The 18,718-nt window shown below is 50.3% G+C and overlaps 2 protein-coding genes across 5 annotated transcripts; one reads left to right on the top strand and one right to left on the bottom strand.

Annotated features, from left to right (window-relative positions):
• Positions 1-684: 684 nt before the first annotated feature.
• Positions 685-4,066, bottom strand: MAD2L1BP (MAD2L1 binding protein; the record flags this gene model as incomplete). Its single annotated transcript, XM_079713887.1, has 3 exons — positions 4,012-4,066; positions 3,235-3,494; positions 685-1,197 (listed from the first exon to the last, which is right to left on the bottom strand). Exons 1-3 carry the CDS (start codon positions 4,055-4,057, stop codon positions 685-687), a joined length of 819 nt encoding a protein of 272 aa, XP_079570013.1. The 5' UTR covers positions 4,058-4,066.
• Positions 4,067-8,404: 4,338 nt separating this feature from the next.
• GTPBP2 (GTP binding protein 2) lies at positions 8,405-14,999 on the top strand (the record flags this gene model as incomplete). Of its 4 annotated transcripts, none has more annotated exons than XM_079713063.1 (12): positions 8,405-8,590; positions 10,267-10,293; positions 10,570-10,754; positions 11,092-11,200; positions 11,400-11,597; positions 11,897-12,071; positions 12,276-12,450; positions 12,881-13,016; positions 13,136-13,194; positions 13,804-13,975; positions 14,429-14,593; positions 14,823-14,999. In XM_079713063.1, the coding sequence occupies 12 exons, from the start codon at positions 8,405-8,407 to the stop codon at positions 14,997-14,999; spliced, it is 1,764 nt and encodes a 587-aa protein (XP_079569189.1). The 4 variants fall into 4 exon arrangements, with proteins under 4 accessions (XP_079569189.1, XP_079569187.1, XP_079569188.1 ...); XM_079713061.1 differs by having other exon boundaries at positions 12,231-12,450; XM_079713062.1 differs by lacking the exon at positions 10,267-10,293 and having other exon boundaries at positions 12,231-12,450.
• Between the last annotated feature and the right edge of the window lie 3,719 nt (positions 15,000-18,718).

Raw genomic sequence — 18,718 nt, 5'->3', positions numbered from 1 at the left:
CCCATGTGACCTCTGCTTTGGGTACACATGCTCATGTGGCAAGCAAAGAACATCGGGCTAGGAGCTAGCTGATGAGGACTCTTGCCCCAGCTCTGATATCAAACTGTTACAGAACCCTGGCCAAGTCACTTAACTTCCCAGATTGGCCTGGGGCTGATGAAGAGAAAGAATCATTAGTAAAAAAAAAATCATGGAAGCCCAAAGCATAAGAGGCCAAGGGGGAAGATAAAATACTCTAACCTCAAGCCTGGAGTCTCTTTAAGCTAAAAGTTTCAGGAAAATGTAACATATTAATCCATACATTTTATACCTAAGTTCATGAGTCATATTCACATTATGTCCCTAGTAAAAATTCTGAAAGGCCACAGCAAAAAGCAGAAAAGGGTCACCTCCATAGGGGTGTCTGTCTATGGGCCCATGTTTGCTTTCCAACCCCCAAAAGAAACACCTGACCTAGAACCCTCTGGGAAAAATCAGCCTTTGATTCAAAGAAATGCTTGTTCAGTGATTATTACAGCCCTAGCCATACCATCAGCCCCCCGGGAAGTCTAAGGGAGGCAGGCAGCCAGAAGGAGAGAACCTTCCTCTCACCAGGAATTAACTAGCTCCAAGCAAGAGAAGGGTGACTTGGTGCCACAGGGGGAAAGATAATTTAGCCATTGTGTTCACGATGGGAATTCCCATTCACTCATGGAAGCCCTTCAGTGTCACTGGTGCCTGGAACCAAATGTAATCCTCCCAGGCTGTAGCTGGGATGGGGGGTTGGCCACAGGACAGGGTCACAGTCAATTTGTGGCCCCGGCTGGGCACTCTGTAGTTGAGCTTAGGTCGAAACCAGTCTTCTCCACAGTCGCGGTGACCCTGTGCCATGACAATGGTGCCCATGAGTGGAGGAACCTGCAGCTCACTGAAGGCATCAGCCATGAAAATGGCTCGGAAGAGGCGGCGCAAACAAGCTGCTGTGCTCAGGCTCGGGTCCATGCTGTTGGGGACTAAGCGGGACAAGTCAAGCTCATAGAACTCCTTGGGACTGAGGGCATTGCCCCCAAGGAGGATCAGCACTCGTGGTACTAGTGTCCGGGCAAAGAGACCCTCCAGGTGGCTGAGGACGCTCTCCAGTTCTGCCAGAGTTTGTTGGCATTTCCTGCTGCTCACCTCGGCAGTGGCCCGAGGTTTCTTCTTCACCACTTCCTCTGCCTGTGAAGACAAAGAATGGTGACAGAGAAGTTCTGCAAGGTAGGGGAAAGCTAATGACCTTTGAAGAACCCTCTGGGATGGAGTAGACTTATGGGACTGGATTTCCAGTTCAGTGAACTGCCACAGGCAAGACACTGGGTTTTATCAGAGGGTAATGTATCAAAAAGGAAACTATATTCTTTGTACAAAATCATAATTCTTCCACACTTAGAACAGCAAAGACAGTGTTCTGAAGCAAGAGGCATCCAGAAATTAGCAACTAAAATACTCAAGGAGATGTGGTGGCATGGCAGGTGGCAAATTTTTGCTGTGCTGAGAGTGATAACAAGACTGAGGATTATTTGGTCTAATAAATTCTGGAGTTCATCCTCCAGTTAAACATGGCAAATGGAAGGAAGGGAGGGATGGAGGGAGGGAGAAGGAAGGAAGGAAGGAAGGAAGGAAAGAGGGAATGGAGGGAGACAGGAAGGGAGGGAAGGAGGGGAGAGAAAGAGGACTCCCAAGGGCAAAAAGAACTGGAAGGGACTTCCCTGGTGGCACAATGGTTAAGAATCCGCCTGCCAACGCAGGGGACACGGGTTCAAGCCCGGGCCGGGAAGATCCCACATGCCGAGGAGCAACTAAGCCTGTGTGCCACAACTACTGGGCCTGCACTCTAGAGCCCACAAGCCACAACTACTGAAGTCTTCACGCCTAGAGCCCGTGCTCCGCAAAAAGAGAAGCCACTGCAATGAGAAGCCCGCGCACCACAACAAAGAGCAGCCCCCACTCGCCGCAACTAGAGAAAGCCGGCGCACAGCAAGGAAGACTCAACACAGCCAAAAATAAATAAATAAATAAATTGCAAAAAAAAAAAAAAAAAAGAGAACTGGAAAATAGACAACTGTGGCCAAAGGCAACAACAAATTTTTGGAAGACAGTAAGCAGATGAAAGAGTTCGAAAGAGCTGAATACCAAGTACTGACAGAGGGGACTCCCCTGAGAAGTTTGAAATGATTCACAATGCAGAAGCCCATAAAGGCCCAGGAATTGTCCACTTAAGCACCACAGAAGACAAAAGTGAACACATGGGGACTGAGGGAACACCTGTGCAAGGACACTTAGATCACCTGACAATTTCCTCCACCCAGACAGAATGTTTTGGAAGTCCTCTTTCTCTCTTTCTTTCCTTCCTTCCTATTTCTCTCATTTAGTAGTATTTCAGATGGGAGCACAGATAAGCATGTGTTCAATTTGCCATGTTTAACTGGAAGACAACTCCAGAATCACCTTTATTAGACCAAATAATCCTCTTTCCTGTTATCACTACCATTACTTTCTCACCCAATATCCTTCAAGGTTATCAGCTAGCTCAGAGGCCCAGCCATGCACACAGAACTTTCAATGACTTATTCTTAAATATTCATCAGACACCAAATAAAAGCCTCTAACATGAAAGAGACCAAAACAAATAAACAGGAAAAGGAATCTGGAAGAAACAGAGACACTGCAAGCGACAGAGAAAAGCTTCAAAAACACAATAATTAACGTCCACAGGTAAGAGAAGTTCATACAGACAGGAAACAACAGGATGCAATTTAAAAGGAACATGTAAAAATTAAGAAAAAGCTCTTAAGACTATGACTGCCAAAAAAGAAAAAAAATTGATGTAAGTGTTAGAATATAAACTCAAGGAAGTTTATATAAATATAAATTTATATTTATATAAACATAATATAAACCCACAGAAAATATAACATAGAAACAAAGAGATGAGGATATGGACAGAAAAGACACTAAAATTAAAGGATCAGTTCATGAAGTCCAAATGCAACACACAATAGGAGTTTCAGAAAAAGAAAACAAGAGGAAAAGCAGGAAGGATTAGACTATCAAGACTAGAGTGGGTAGAAGGGGACAGAAGCCATAGGGCTGAAACATCCCTTACAGCTGCTTAGGCTGACAGGTCTGAAGATTCCTTAGACGCCGTTTTTACCTGCCCACCATCTAATAGCCACAAAGTCTCCCCACCAATTTTCTCCCAAAGCCTGTGACCACCTGGGGAGGTTTTCGGTAGAAGTGCTTAAGCTGTTCGTAGGGCAGAGGGAGTTGCTGGCGTTGGTACATGATATGCTTCAGAAGTTCACAAGTAAACCGACAGCACCCTTCCTGGCTGACAGGCCCGGGAAACACCACTGGCACCACGCAGGCTCTGGGGCGAAGGGGCTCCGAAGGGTTGGGAGATTCCTGGAGGGAGGTGGTCTCAAGTTCTATCTGGGGGTCGTGGGTTTCCTCCGACTTCTCACACCACTCCAAATCTGGTAGGTGCACAGGGGGACAAGAGAGAAAAATGAAAAATTTAAAAGGCCAAAGCCAGTCTTCTCATTCCCTTGTGGCGACATCGGCCACCACTGCGGAGGCGACACCCCGACACATGCAGATTCCCTCCCAAAACCCCCCTGTGGGCGGTGGCGCGGAGGTTCCGGATCCCAGTTGCCTAAGGTGAAGTAACGGCGGAATTTGTGGGGAACGGGTGGAGGATTTCGGAGGCAGTGACTGGGGCTCTGCTCAGAAGGTGGAGGCCCTGATCTGGGAAAACGAGTTGAGAGAAAGTGTAGTCAAGCAGGGCCCAGAACCCGTCGCGAAAAGGGGGGTGAACCAATGGAGTCCAGGGCCTTGGGGCGATGGAGACAACGGGCCGAGTCAGAACTGGGAGGGACGCCGGGAAATGGGGACAAGGAAGACGGGCCAGAGAAGGGGCCAGGGGCTAAGTGACTGGAGGGAGCAGCGGTAGGGAAGAAACAGACTCCTCGAGCTCCGGACCCCACGCCTTACCACAGACTGCGGACGGGGACTGCACTTCCAGCTCTGGGGCCGCCATCGTAACCTCCTCCCCACTCTCTCGGCGGTTTGAATAGTTGCCCCGCGCAGCCTCATGGGAAACCCGCGCCTCCACTTCCGGTTCCGTTGCCCGAAAGTGGGCGGGGCGCCGCGTCAGTGTGGCGGAGGCTGGGCTGGGTGGGGAATTGAGCTCTGCGCTCTCCTACTTAACACCGTCCGGCAAGTCTGCTGAGCCCTTCTTCCACAGGCTAACCACGGGTTCTCAGCCACTTAGCGCTGCCTTCCAAAGGACACCCGCCCGCATGCATCCGTTCTCTCCTGCGTTCCCTATTCGCTGCGCACCTACTTCGTGCCAGGCCCTGTCCTAGGTGCTGGAGACTCTGCAGCGAAGAAGCCAGAGGCAGGCGCTGTCCGCAAAGGGTTCAATGCCTAATAGATTCAATGCAATGTGATGAATTATATAGTAAGGCATACATGGGCAGCGGACGCGAAGAACAGGAGCGCCTAACCTAGAGGGGGTGGGAGTGAGGAGTGGTCCCGGAGGAAACTGTGACCTGTAGGATGAGTAAAGGTAAAGAGGAGGGCCTGGTGGTCCTGGAGACTGTTAGAAAGAAACAACCCCCAAACGGATTCACTTGTGCTAAATCTCACCAAGACTCATTTCCTAACCTAGTAGCAGTTTCAGCTTCTCCTGGAGTGGAATTTTAAACTAACCAGTCTGGAATTTCCTAGTCAGCGCTAGTGAGGTAATCTGCAAGATAAGTCCCCCAACATTCCCCCTAATCCTTTCTTTCCTTTTGCTTATAACTTCCTTATCCTGCCCCCCCTTTCTATAAAAGTCTTGCATTTTGAACAGCCCCTCAGAGTGCCTTTGTGTTTACTAGATGGGATGCTGCCTGATTCATGAACTGTTAAATAAAGCCAATTAGATCTTCAAATCTTCAGTTGAACTTTGTTTTTTAACAAGACCTTGATGAGATACAAGAGCATCCTCTATTCAAGGAATAAAAAGAGTTCAGCTTATGAAGAGTTAAGGCTGTGATGGACAAACAGGAGCCAGATCATGGAAAGGCTTTATAAGCCACGTTAAAGCGTTTTAACTTGATCCCGTAGGGGGGGGGTGTGGGGGAACCTTTGAAAGATTTAAGTAGGGGAGTGACATAATTACATTTACATGTTATAAATTTAATCTCTACACTGGGTCTAGATTACATACAGGATAAAGGAGGAGGCAGGGATACCAGTTAGAGCTAGCAACTGGAATTACCCAACTATTGGCTTGGCCAAAAAGTTCGTTCGGGTTTTTCCATAACATCTTCTAGAAAAGGTGGTGAAAGAGGCCTGAACTAGGGTAGTCACAGTGGGGTGGAGAGAACTGGGTGAACCCTAGAGATATTTAGGAGGTCTAATGAGCATGGTGGTTGAGCCCAGGAAGAGGAGGAGGGGTAGAGAGAGACTGTCAAGAAGAAAAGCAGGTTTTTTACTTCAGCAACTCTTTGACCAGTTGTGCCATTCAGCGAAGGAGGGAACACCAGAGGAGGACCAGCTTTACCGGGGTATAGGTAAGGAGAAAAGATGAGTTCAGTTTTTTATAGGTTTGCTGTTCCATTGGACAGTGAAGAGATATTTAGGAACACCATTAGGAACAGAAATATGTATTTGAGAGTCATCAGCATGGGAGTGGATAAGATCACCCAGGGAGTGCATAGAATGAAAATGAGCAAGGATCCTGAAGACACTAATGTTTAGGGGATGAGCAGAAAGAGAAAGAGAATCTGTGGAGGAGACTGAGGAGTAGCCAGAGAAGCAGAAAGAAAAATAGACAAGTATTAGGTGATAGAGGCCAAGAAAAAGGTGTGTTTCAGGAAGCAGGGACCAGAGATCAAAACATACCATAAAAGTATAATGATTAAAATACTGTGGTGTTGGCTCAGGAATAAACAGATAATAAAACAGAAGACAGTCCAGAAACAGATCAATGTATATGTAGATCTTAGTATATGATGAGGGTGACTTCTCCAAAGCAAATAACTTGAAACAACTCCCTATCCATTCAGGAGGGGAAAAAAATCAAGTTAGTTCCTATTACACATCCTACATAAAGATACATTCCAAATCGATTAAACATCTACTGGAGAATAATCCATAATTTAGGAGTGGGGTTGGCTTAGACATGACACAAAACCAAGAAAATATAAAGGCAAATATTGCTAAGTCTAACTTTAAAACGTATGTAAATGTACTATACACAAAGAATGAATGACTAATAATTACATACCAGGAAAAAAGTCTGTATGTATACATCCATTATTTACCTCACAGACAACCATATCATAAACACCTCATAAGCAACCCCTCCAGGAAACTAGACACATATAACACCTTCCATCTCCCAGGATCCTGATCTCCTCCTGGACAGACATCCCTGTTCAGCCTACTCCTCTGCCAGCCTTCACTCCTGTCTGTGGTAAACCAGGTTGTTTAAGAATGGATATCAGAATGGGTTATCCCTTCCCATCTCTTAAAATTTCTCCACTTAGGAGACAAGGGAATTGGAAAGAATGAAGTGAAATTGTGTGTGTTGGGGTGTTTGAAAGATCTATGATGATGAGAGGACAAGTGTTATCAGGCGAGTGCAGCAGGCCCTGGTTATCAAGAGACCCCAGAGCTGGTGGTGGTGATAATGTTGGGGGAATAGTCTTAGCTCTCGCTTCCAATCCCCAACCTTCTTGAGATCTCTCACTCAGCCCCTAAGTAGCAGCTTCCCTAGTTGGGTTGTGTCCCTGGCTACGGTTGACCGCTGCAGCAAAACCTTCCTTTAGCTGAACAGTGTTGAGAAGTCACATGTGCTTTCAACCACTGAAGACCACATAATTGGCCAGGTCTGCTAGGCCCTTTTGCAGATTTTGGTCCTTCTGCTCTCACCGGTTTGGGGAGCTATGCCATGTGGACAGCAACTACGTGATCAGTAACTTGCCTTTCTCCTTGTGGTCTTGGGGGGAAGCCATGGACTCCACCAAGTCTGAACCCCTGAAAGGATCACCAGAGGTAAGCCACTGTTGCTTCTTCTAGTTTTCCAAGGAAAACTGAGGTCTGTCGGGAGAGGCTGTTTTATTTCTGGGCCGTGTATGAGGATCTCGCTGTTTGTGAAGAGAGCGGAAGTGGACATACAATGGGTGAGTGGTGCCTACGAGACAGCCACGGGGCTGGGAATTGAACTCTGGCATCCTGACTCCCAGGTCAGCAACACTAACTGCTTCTCCACTCTGACTTTCTAGTGTCTCGTACACTGGTTTATGTCACTGAATGTGTTTACTCTTTGCTGACTGCAAGAGCCCTAAAGAGCAAGAGAGACGACAGCTTGGCAAGAAAGTCAGAAGTCAGCAATCCCCTGGGCCCTTGGCCAAGTTTCTATTCCAGGCAACTTCCCCCTCCCTCGCCTTGGTTGACGTAACCTGAGCCCCAGCCCCGCCCCAAGTAGGGGCCAGGCCCCGCCTACAGCCCTGGCGGTTTTAAAGCCAAACTCGGTTCTCCCGGATTGGTTCCGCTTCAAAACAAAAGGGAGGGGTAATACTCGCTGCGGGCCCTCGCTGCAAGGCTGGTTTATGGGCTCGGGCCTCGTGTCGGGGCCACCGCGGTATCTCGGGCTGCTAAAACCAGCCCGCGGAGGGTGCCAGCCTGGTAATAAACCAGTGACTACTGTGTAGTAAAGGTGGCATAATCATCGTAAAAATAAAAGCCGTAATTAGGCTAACCACCATCCGCCTCCGTCCTGGCATTGGTCCTGACTCACCCAAACGGCACCCCGGCCGTCGAGGGAGAAACTGAGGCACGGGCGGAGCCAGTAGGCTGGAGGGACCAGTCGCCCTGAGTTCTGCAGCTCTCCAATCCAAAACCCGTTGTCTTGGGTCGCGGTAAGGGGCTAAACCCAGAAGCACCTACAAAGTTTGATTCTGATATAAGCCCCCCGCCTCTGATGACTGCCCCACCACCAGGCCCCAGGAAAAGACCCGCTCAGCGCTTGGAGACTGGGAACCAGACTACAGCTCCCTTAGGCCTTTGCGGGCAAAGGCGCGCTCCTTGCCTACGCCCCGAAGCCACCCGCGGCTCCTTGCGCCGCGATGCCGCCTGGGAGTTGTAGGGCGGCGGCGAACTCTTTCCAGGGAGCTCGCAGGCTTGGGGACTCTATATCCCTTGGTGCCCTGCGGCTGTTTCTAACGCGACCCGGTGGCCAGGGAAGGTGGAGGCGTGGCCTGCGCAGGGCCCCACCCAGCCCTCCTCTGGCTGGCTCGACTCGGCCGTGGCAGTAGGCGCGGCGGTGGCGGCGGCGGCGGCGGCAGCGGCGGCGGGGGGGAGGGGCCGGGCGGGGGGCTGGCGGCAGCGGCGGATGGACTCGCGGGTATCGGAGCTGTTCGGCGGCTGCTGCCGGCCCGGAGGGGGCCCGGCCGTGGGCGGAACCCTCAAGGCTAGGGGCGCCGGCGGCAGCAGCAGCTGCGGTGGCCCGAAGGGGAAGAAGAAGAACGGAAGGAACAGAGGGAGCAAAGCCAACAACCCCCCGTACCTGCCCCCCGAGGTAAGCAGCTGAGAAGTGGCGGGGTGAGAGGAAACCACTCCTTCCGGTCCCAGGACTCCAGGAAGGCGGGTCAGAGAGAATTAGTACCCCCTTCCGGTGTCAAGACCCCCAGGAGAGGAGAGCCCTTCTTTCCGGTCCTAGGACCATAGGGAGGAGGAACAGAGAGACTGGGCCTCCCCCTCCTGTGTTAGGACCCCAGGGAGGAAGAGTAGGGAGGAGGGAATCTCCCCACTCTGATCTAGGTAACTCCAGAAGTGGGGAAAGGGGATCCCACCTGCATCCCTTTGGGAAGAGCAGAGTAAAGTGCCCCGGTCCCCTCCCTTATGCAACAGGAGAAGGGAGACCCCACACACACACACACACACACGCGCGCGCGCGCCAGGCTTAGTCCTCCCGCCCTTTCCCTGTGCAGACAATAACTGCTACTTTGTCCCTCTTAGAAAAGGAGAACCCAGGGGAAGAGCCTCATCAAGTGGTTATAAAACTTTAGCATGTATGAGAACCACCTGGATTGCTGCTCCACTCCTAGAATTTCTGATTCAGTAGGTCAAAGGTGGCCCTGATAGTCTGCATTTCTTATAAGTTCCCAGGTGATATGAATGCTACTGGTCCTGGGACCACACTTTGATAACCATTAGCCTAGACCATTATCTTGTACCACTTTTTGAAACCATCCTAATTCTTCATCTCCAGCAAAATGATAAAAAGGAAGGTCTTTACTGATGGGAAAAGATCTCCTTTATACTCCATGAGGTGGAGATTATGGGTGAAGACCTGTAAGAGCCTGGGAGTCAAAGGGCCTTGAAGGGATGGAATGATGACAGGAAGGGGAAAAGAAAAATAAAATGGTCAGGGAGGAGGAGTGCAGAAATGCAGGACAGGCAGAACAGGCAAATCTCATATCCTTTTGTACCCGAGAGGGGCAAGCTCAGGCAACAGGATCCTTTTGTGTTGGGTCACCTGTTATAGGGAAGAGGAGGAGATTGTGGGATGGACTCAAGATTTCACCTCAACTGAGGCATGAGAGTTAGGGGACAGGAGGGGAAAAGCCACAGTGAGTCTAGTTTGTGGCATGTCTCCTTCATTATATTTTGAGTTTCTTCTCTTCATCTCAACCCCAACTTTGGAGCCCTGCCTCTCTTTCACCTGGACTCCTTTCTTATCAGGCTCGTAGTGACCAGTGCTGAGCTCACCCTTTGGCCGTGTTCCAGAACCTCTTGCAACCTCTTATTCTTGATGTCATCAGCTGAGAGGGGCGGGCAGGAAGGAAATGGTGTCTCTCAGATGAGTGGCAAAGAATGGCCTCAGCAGCCTGGACACGGAGAAGACATAGACTTGTGGGGACAACAGTTTGAGGCCCTAGGGGGAAGGGAGGGGGAGAATCTTGCATCCAGGAAGAGCGTGTTGCTAGTGATCAAAAAAGGAGGGAATCCGGGTTCTGTTCCTGGCTTAGATGGGTGACTGACTGTGTTCTCAGAGGCCTTTCCTTCAGAGAGGTCACACTGGGACTGAGTATAGGGCTGGTCTGCCGTGACCTTTGACAGACACCTGCCTAAGCAGGTGCAGCTGAGGCTTCCTTCTCTCTTAAGTTAGCTGCCTGGACCCCAGTGGGAATCAAGGGGAAGTAGGGGTTAGGTCTGGACAGTGTGTGGTAACTGCTCCCTGTTTCTTTTCAGGCTGAAGATGGAAACATCGAATATAAAGTGAGTCTTAGGTTGGGGAGGGTCAGGTTGTCCTTGCTGGCGTGGGATGATTTCTTTGAGATCCTTCTAACTTCATAATCTGTAGTAATTTAAAGATGTGGTTCAGGGTAAGGGCTCTGTACCTCATTCTGTTGGAAGAGGACTCACTGTTAGAGGAGGTCAGGGATGAGGGTAGTTAAGAGGGAAGGGAAGGTCCTGGTCCTTTCGGCAGGACAGATGGGGAGCATGTGGGTTCAGGAGGAGCATCTCTGACTTTGATACCTCACCTGCCCTAAGCTGAAGCTGGTGAATCCATCCCAGTATCGTTTTGAGCACCTGGTGACACAGATGAAGTGGCGGCTCCAGGAGGGCCGCGGTGAGGCTGTCTACCAGATTGGAGTAGAAGACAATGGGCTGCTGGTGGGGCTGGCTGAGGAGGAGATGCGGGCCTCCCTTAAGACCCTGCACCGGATGGCGGAGAAGTATGCTTCCCCTTCCCCTTGGTTCTCCTTTCCCTAAATCTGGACCCACGCATGCCCAGTCACCTAAGGCCCGCCTCCTCTTGACAAAGGGCTGAAGTGGAGAGGGTTAGTTTTCTGGGATCCTCTGTATTGGATCCAGGCTTTTTTGCTCCTTTACTTAAGGTTTGTTTGTGTAACGGGAGCTGTGGATGTGGGAGAGACTGGAGGGTGGGTAGGAAGTGAAGAAAGGTGTTGGGAGCTCTGTGGGAGGTATGAGAAGGCCATTGGTCCAGAGCAGGGATGGAAGGGGGAAGGGGAGTACAGGTGAGATGTGGCAGCTGTAGCCTTGCTGTGACAGGGTCGGGGCAGACATCACTGTTCTCCGGGAGCGAGAAGTGGACTATGATAGTGACATGCCCCGGAAGATCACCGAGGTGCTGGTACGAAAGGTCCCTGACAACCAACAGGTGGGCCCACACCCTTCCCTGCCTCTCACGCCCATGCTCCCTGGGAGGACCCCGTGGTGGCAGACTCTCCTCTGGCCTGGGACCCTGTGGGGGTCCAGTTCATCGTTCGGTCCCCAGAGAGTGCCACTGCCTTTGACCTTAACTCTCAGTGGAGAGAGGTTAAGGGTTGGAGCCCTGACCTCTGACAATTCATCCACAGTTCCTGGACCTCCGTGTGGCTGTCCTGGGGAATGTGGACTCAGGGAAGTCGACTCTGCTTGGAGTCCTGACCCAAGGAGAGCTGGACAATGGGCGGGGCCGGGCTCGGCTGAACCTTTTCCGCCACCTGCATGAGATTCAGTCCGGCCGAACCTCCAGCATCAGCTTCGAGATCCTGGGCTTTAACAGCAAGGGAGAGGTGCATGCCGTCAATGGGACCCAGTGGGACCAGACTCTAAGGATGGGATGGTAGTGGTGAAGGACAGAGTCTGAGGTCAGAGTGTGGAGACTTTCTGGAATAGTGTAGACGAAGGCCCTGAGGGCACTGAGCCAGCTCTGACCTCCTTAGAAAACAAATGGGGAATCAACTGAACTAAATCGGAAGTGGGGCTCAGGGTTAAGAGGCAGGGTCACCCAGGGACTGGTTTAGGTCCTGGCAACTCTTGAAGGGTTGGGGAGGCTGGCAGGGGGCACTGAGAGCCCTGGGCTCTGGGCCAGGTGGTGAATTACAGTGACTCACGGACGGCAGAAGAGATCTGTGAGAGCAGCTCCAAGATGATCACCTTCATCGACCTGGCAGGCCACCACAAGTACCTGCACACCACCATCTTCGGCCTCACCTCCTACTGCCCTGACTGTGCCCTGCTCCTCGTCAGTGCTAACACTGGGATTGGTACGAGGCATCAGGGCAGGGACGGGGCTGGAGGGGGGTGCTGACTCTCCTATCCTGGGCCTCCTTAAATCTGGGAGCCAGACCAACTCCCCTCTTGCTCTCTCCTCCTTCCCTCATTCTAACTCTTCTTTTTGCTGCCTGCCTGCCTTCTCTGAGCAGCTGGCACCACAAGGGAACATCTGGGGCTGGCACTGGCCCTGAAAGTGCCCTTCTTCATCGTGGTCAGCAAGGTGGACCTGTGTGCCAAGACCACAGTGGAGAGGACGGTACGCCAGCTAGAGCGGGTCCTCAAGCAGCCTGGCTGCCACAAGGTCCCCATGCTGGTCACCTCTGAGGACGATGCCGTCACTGCTGCCCAGCAGTTTGCCCAGTCCCCCAAGTAAGCCTTTCTCACTCCAGAGCCCTAATCCACAGGGATGGCTCCACAGGGCCCCAGAGCATGGGGTACCCCTCCCCCTAGGGCCAGACCAGTTCTGGTTCAGTTCTGTGGTTTTTCAGGTTGGGATTGTAGGAGGGAGTCTTTGCTGAAGGCTGGACCCTTCCCCCAAGCCAGCTTTGCTGACGCCTGGGACCCTGGAGACGAAGTGCTGTGCCAGGCATTTCCATCTCCCTGGGCTCTGGGATGGGCCTCACGTGCCACACTCCATGGCTCACAGAGAGAGGGCCCCAAGCTCCTGAGAACCTTAGCAGACAACAGAGAGGAGCCCCTCGCCACTCCAAGAGAAGCTCACCTTTCCATGTATAGCGCTCCAGCCTCTGCTTCCTGTTGGAACTTTCCTCATCTGCCCATTCCGTGCCTCCCTCTACAGCGTCACCCCCATCTTCACACTGTCCAGCGTGTCTGGAGAGAGTCTGGACCTGCTCAAAGTCTTTCTGAATATTCTGCCGCCACTCACCAACAGCAAAGAGCAGGAGGAACTCATGCAGCAGCTGACGGAGTTCCAGGTAACGGGCCATCTGAATGGGCAGTGAGCTGGGGATCTGGGAGGGACCAGTTCCAAGCCCCGAGTCTGTTTAGAGATTTTGGACCTGCCAGCTCTTGATAGAATCTTCTTTGGCTTCAGGTGGATGAAATCTACACAGTACCAGAGGTGGGGACAGTTGTTGGAGGGACACTTTCCAGGTGAATTGCCTTTCTTGCTACCCACCCTACTCAGCCCTGACATACCCAAACTCTGGAAGACATCATAGCCCAAAAGAGACCCTGGAGTTGAACAGAGCCCATCTAAAGGATGTGCTTGTTTGTAAATTAGGCTTTCACCATCAGAGGAGCTGGAGAAAGCTTGTGTGTTGGCTTATAAGGGAAGAAACAGTATTGCTGCTTATTAGGACTCTCCAGGCCCCTGGGGGAGAGGTGTGGGTCTTGGCCCCAGGAAGAAAACTAGAGTGCATCAACTGACTTCATCTCCAGCTAGGGAAATGAGAGATCCCTTAATACTCTTTCCAAAGCAGAGGATGAAACCCAAGGGGATAATTGCTCTTTCAGGGATCAAGTGCTCAGTGTCAAATCAACAGGTACCTGTCTGCCAGCGTCACTGCCAGCCTTTCCTGGTGTTAGCCTTCAGTCTGAATTCTGGACTGGGGCAAGGCAGTCATCTTCCCTACCTTCCAGTCAGAATTTAGGGTCTCTTTCTCCCACCCGAGGGACTCAATCTTAGAAGGGAAGGACCTAGTAGAGAAGCAGGTAGGGGGGCTTAGGCTGACGCTGTGCCACCTGCCCTGTGGGCTGCAGTGGGATTTGCCGTGAGGGGGACCAGCTGGTGGTGGGCCCCACGGACGATGGCTGCTTCCTGGAGCTGAGAGTATGCAGCATCCAACGCAACCGCTCTGCCTGTCGTGTGCTGCGAGCTGGTCAGGCCGCTACGCTGGCCCTTGGGGACTTTGACCGAGCACTCCTTCGCAAGGTGAGGTGGGAGGGTGGGTTGGAGAGAGAACACAAAGAGAAATGCCTGGGAGGCTGGCTCCTTGAATGAGAAGCATCTGTCTAAGGTGCTTCAGGGGAACTTGAAGAGAACCTAGTCCCTAACCCAAGAAGCTGGTTACACAGACTGTCCGTGTATGAAAAAGGCTTAGGGTACTCGTAAAGCACAGATCACTAAATGTGAATTACTGTGATGCAACCCGAATGTCCAGGACTCTGAAAATACTAAGCGTTAGAAGGGTTAGAGGACATGAAAGGTGGGTAAGGAAGGGTTCCCTCAGAAAGAAGAGTTTTCCGTATTGTCTTCTGAGGTCTTTGTGTTGGAAGTCCTGGAGGAGGAGGAAGTTGAGGAGCTGTAAGGGGTGTGAGGGTGGCCAGGGAGGAGAGGCTAATGTGAGGTCTGCCCTTCCTGGGTCTGGGGGCTGTGCCTCCCCAGGGCATGGTGATGGTGAGCCCAGAGATGAATCCCACCATCTGCTCAGTGTTCGAGGCAGAGATAGTCCTGCTGTTCCACGCCACCACCTTCCGGCGAGGCTTCCAGGTGACAGTGCACGTGGGCAACGTACGTCAGACAGCAGTGGTGGAAAAGATCCATGCCAAGGTGAGAGGGACCCAGCCATGCCCCTGTTTTCCCAGGGAAAAGTCAGAATTCTGCTTCCAGAAAGGAGGAAAGCCTGTCCCCAGATTCGTAGAGAGCTCCCTTATCCCACAAAGGGGACAAAGCCCCACTTGGGGTGGGCAGACACCTGCTAGGCCCCCGAGGGTGGAGAGCCAAGGCTGGTAGAGACAGGAGGTGCTTTCCAGGGCCAGTGACCATGTATCTGCTGCAGGACAAGCTGCGGACAGGGGAGAAGGCAGTGGTACGTTTCCGCTTCCTGAAACACCCGGAGTACCTGAAGGTGGGCGCCAAGCTGCTGTTCCGGGAGGGTGTCACCAAGGGCATCGGCCATGTCACCGATGTGCAAGCCATTGCAGCGGGAGAGGCCCAGGCCAACATGGGCTTCTGAACTCCTCCAGGCAGGCACAGCTCTACTGCTGTCCCTACAGTACATAAGGTGACTTCCGGCCATGCTGTCTCCTGTTGGCAGCTCTGCGTGTTAGTAGGCTAGGGAGTGAGGGGTGATCTCTACTGCTTGCTCCCTGCCACCTTTTCTGGAGAGATGCCAAGCTTGGTGTGAGCAGGGAGGGGCAGTCCTGAGGGAGAGGACAGGAGAATTCAGGGCAGTGCTCAGCAGCTGTGTGTCCACCTGGTTGGCTCATCAAGCCTGGCATCCCTAACGGCCTGTCTACCGGAGGGAGCTGATCACCGCCACATTGGCCCCACTGTCAGGACTGGGCATGATTCGCCGGTGTGGTCCCTGCACATCAGGAATTGTCACAACAACTGGGAGTGGTCCTCGAAAGCACTCCTTTTTGTATACCTCTTCTCAAGGCCATGTAAGTTGCCCATCTCTACTTGACTGTGGACAAAAGACATCTGCTCCTGGCCAGCTGGTGGCCCAGGGTCTGAAGAAATGGCACAGGGACAGTGAATGGCAGTGCTCCCGCCCTGTGCTGAGACATGAGGTCTGCTCTTCAGCTTTGTCTCCCTTCCCTTCTTCACTCAAGGGCCACGTCCCCAGTTCCTCCTCTCAAAGGCCCCACAGGTGCTATTTGTTGTGCTGGCCCAGGTGTGGGGCCGCCAGACTAAGACTTGGCGTACCGAAGGTCAGCTGCATGTCAATCAGTCTTGTCCCCTCCTCTGCAGTGATCTGCTAGTTTTAATGCTGGATCAAACAGGTTGTTTTGCCACAGTCCCCAGACTGGTGGCTGGGGACCTGACTCACAGCTCCCCATCCTGCCCCCATGTAAGTCCTCTCTTGTTTTAGTAATTTGTAGTGATCATCCCTTTCCCACTGTTGCAGGGAACCTGGAGGAAAGGGAAAGATGTTGCCATACTTCCTATTCTTTAGAGCATGGATTCCCTCTTTCCCTTTGTTAGTGTCCTGGGTTCCCATGGACTCAGGGATTTGGTTGAGGTTTCTCTGCATATATATATACATATATATATATATTTAAATACACATATATATATTGTACAGAATAAAAATGTTTTATTGAACACACTGTGCTTATGCTTAAGACCCAGGCGCATCTTCCAGAGCTGGATTCCTCTCCAGGATCAGAGACGAGTGAAACCCTTGCACTGCTGAGCCCTGAATGGGGGAAGAACCCATTTGGTATCTCATTCACCCTGCTTCCTTTCCTCTACCCCACTTGGCGATCAGTATTCCAGTGCTGTGACTCAAGTATTCTGGCCTGTTTTGCATAGTTCTTTGAGTGAGCAGAATAGAAAGTGAAACTGCCACCTTTTCAGCTAAGATAGGTATCCACCCTGTACTTGAGGAGTTGGCCACTTGCTAATGGTCACAGGGGTAAGGAGGCTGATGACTATGCCCTGTCAGAGATTTGGAGATAAGCGTGCCAGCTACTTAATGACGAGTAGAACTTAGAGACATGGCAATCTGGTCCTCACACTTTTCCTAGCAACGCAGAGTAGCCTGATGTGAGGTTTATATAGTCTAAACTGGCTTTTTGGAGCCGAAAGCCAGCTGGCGAAACCTTTGTCCCTTCCTCCTGTTTGTGTTCAGAGTACCTGACTACCACATTTTATGGGTGAAGAAATATGGCCCAAGGTTAAAGTCAACCGTAAAAAGCAGGGACTACAGGGACTTCCCTGGCCGCCAGTGGTTAAGACTTCACGCTTCCATTGCAGCGGGGCGAGGGTTTGATCCTGGTAGGGGAACGAAGATCCCGCGTGCTGCACAGTGTGGCCAAAAAAAAAAAAAAAAAGCAGGGACTACATTTTCAGTACTGATCCTTGCAAAAGAAATTTAATGATAAATGTGGGCCATGGTTCCAAGGGTATTCTGCCTCCAGGGTATTAAAGTGATAGCCTCCCTACCATTCAGGCTCAGCTGCTTTTTATATACCACTGGTTTAACTTGCTACTAAGAAGCCTGTGGTTGAAAACTTCCTCTTGGTGTTGGGAACTAAGAACCATTTACGTCCTTCTGTACAGTTGCTGATAAACCGCTATGAGGGAAGGTTATAGTCAGCAAAAAGGTACTATAGCCTTCTCCCAACACTGACCTTTGCATGTCTGTCTGCTGCCCCCTCCACAGGCTCACTGCCAGTATGCTGGGGCAGGGCTGGCATTCCCAAGAAAACAAGGTGTGCTGTTAGTATTGTCTTTATTGGTTATTCACTAGTGCTACCCCTACCTCCCCCCACTACCTGTCTTGGCCTCTAGAAGATCAATGAAACCAAAGTTTCTACCACATTACTTTTCTATTTGACCCCTTCCAGTCAACTGAATTGTTAAAAATTTGTTCAACTTGATCTGTACAGCACCCAGAGGAGATTTTTTTTTTTTAACTTCTCCCTAGATTAGGAAAGGAAGTTTTGGAAAATGATACCCGAGACATCTCCACAAACTAATGAGGCACTTTGCTACATTAATGCAACATTGAGGAGTATAAAAAGGTGTATAAATAGTATGTACATTTTTATTGTTACAGTTCTGGTAATCTTAAAATTTTCAGTATATACGTTTCATCCAGTGAATATCAAGCACCTATTGTGTGCAAGGCACTGTGAAGAATTCTTGCCTTTAAGAAATCTACAAATCTAGTAGGGAAAGAGCCATATATACAGTAAGCACTATCTTTTATTAGATATTTAACTGCCACAAAAGTGGAAGGTCTTTCTGGAGGAAGAAATAATTTGCTAGACACAGTGGTTTTCAAATGTTCCCCCTTCAAATTACAGACCCCCAATTTATAAATAAGTTAAAATAAGCCTAAAAGTACCAGTTTGAGTACATGTATGGGAAGGGGGACTATGTATACCGTTCTCCCTACCCTCTTATCTCCCCCCACCCCCCGCCACTACTCAGTTCATCTTTGATTGGGTTCTCTGTGTAATCAACATTTCCCATATCAGAAAAGCCAAAACTGACTTTCCACACATAAGAATGGAGATTAAGAATACAGTACTATAAACATGGACTAGTGCAAAAAGCTACAATAATTCATTTAAAACCCTAAGCTAAAGGTTCACACTTCAGTAGGGAAGAGATGGACATGCCAGTGACCCTGAAGGCCCAAGCATTTACCTCTTACATTTGTATTTAGGGTTTAAGGAAATGACATTGCCCTCTACAAACCTGGTGGGCTGTTACTATCTTCTAGATGGGTATTTCTCAAATTTGTTAATATACAAATTCAGTAGGGGTGGGGGTAAGGCTGAGACTATTTCTAACAAGTTCTCTGGTGGTGGAGCTGCTGCCCCTCAAAATCACACTTGGAGTAACAAGGTCCTAGAGATGATCTAGTTCTGATCATGACTTAGCCAATCTAAACAGAGTTCCTGAGCTGGTCCAGTAACAGTCTCATTGCAAGAGGTAGAAGGGCCAGTGGCTAAAATTGTGGCTATCATAGGGTTTACTTGAATGAAATTCAGTATTTATTGAGTAGCTTCTATGTACACAGTCCTGCCCTAAATTAGTTACCACTTTAGGGTTTCAGGTCTTCACCTCACATAAAAAAATTTTTTTAAACTTTTTTTTCACTCAGTTCCTTTTATGTGCCAATGTTAAGCTACATACTTTAAGTACATTTTTCTTAATCTTCAATAATCTAAGGCATTATCTCAGTTTTACACATGAGGAAAGTGACTTGCTCAA

Source organism: Hyperoodon ampullatus (assembly GCF_949752795.1).
Source record: "Hyperoodon ampullatus genome assembly, chromosome: 10".
NCBI lineage: Eukaryota > Metazoa > Chordata > Mammalia > Artiodactyla > Ziphiidae > Hyperoodon > Hyperoodon ampullatus.
Note: the sequence above shows the minus strand (reverse complement) of the source record. Positions and strands in the feature narration are given on the sequence as shown.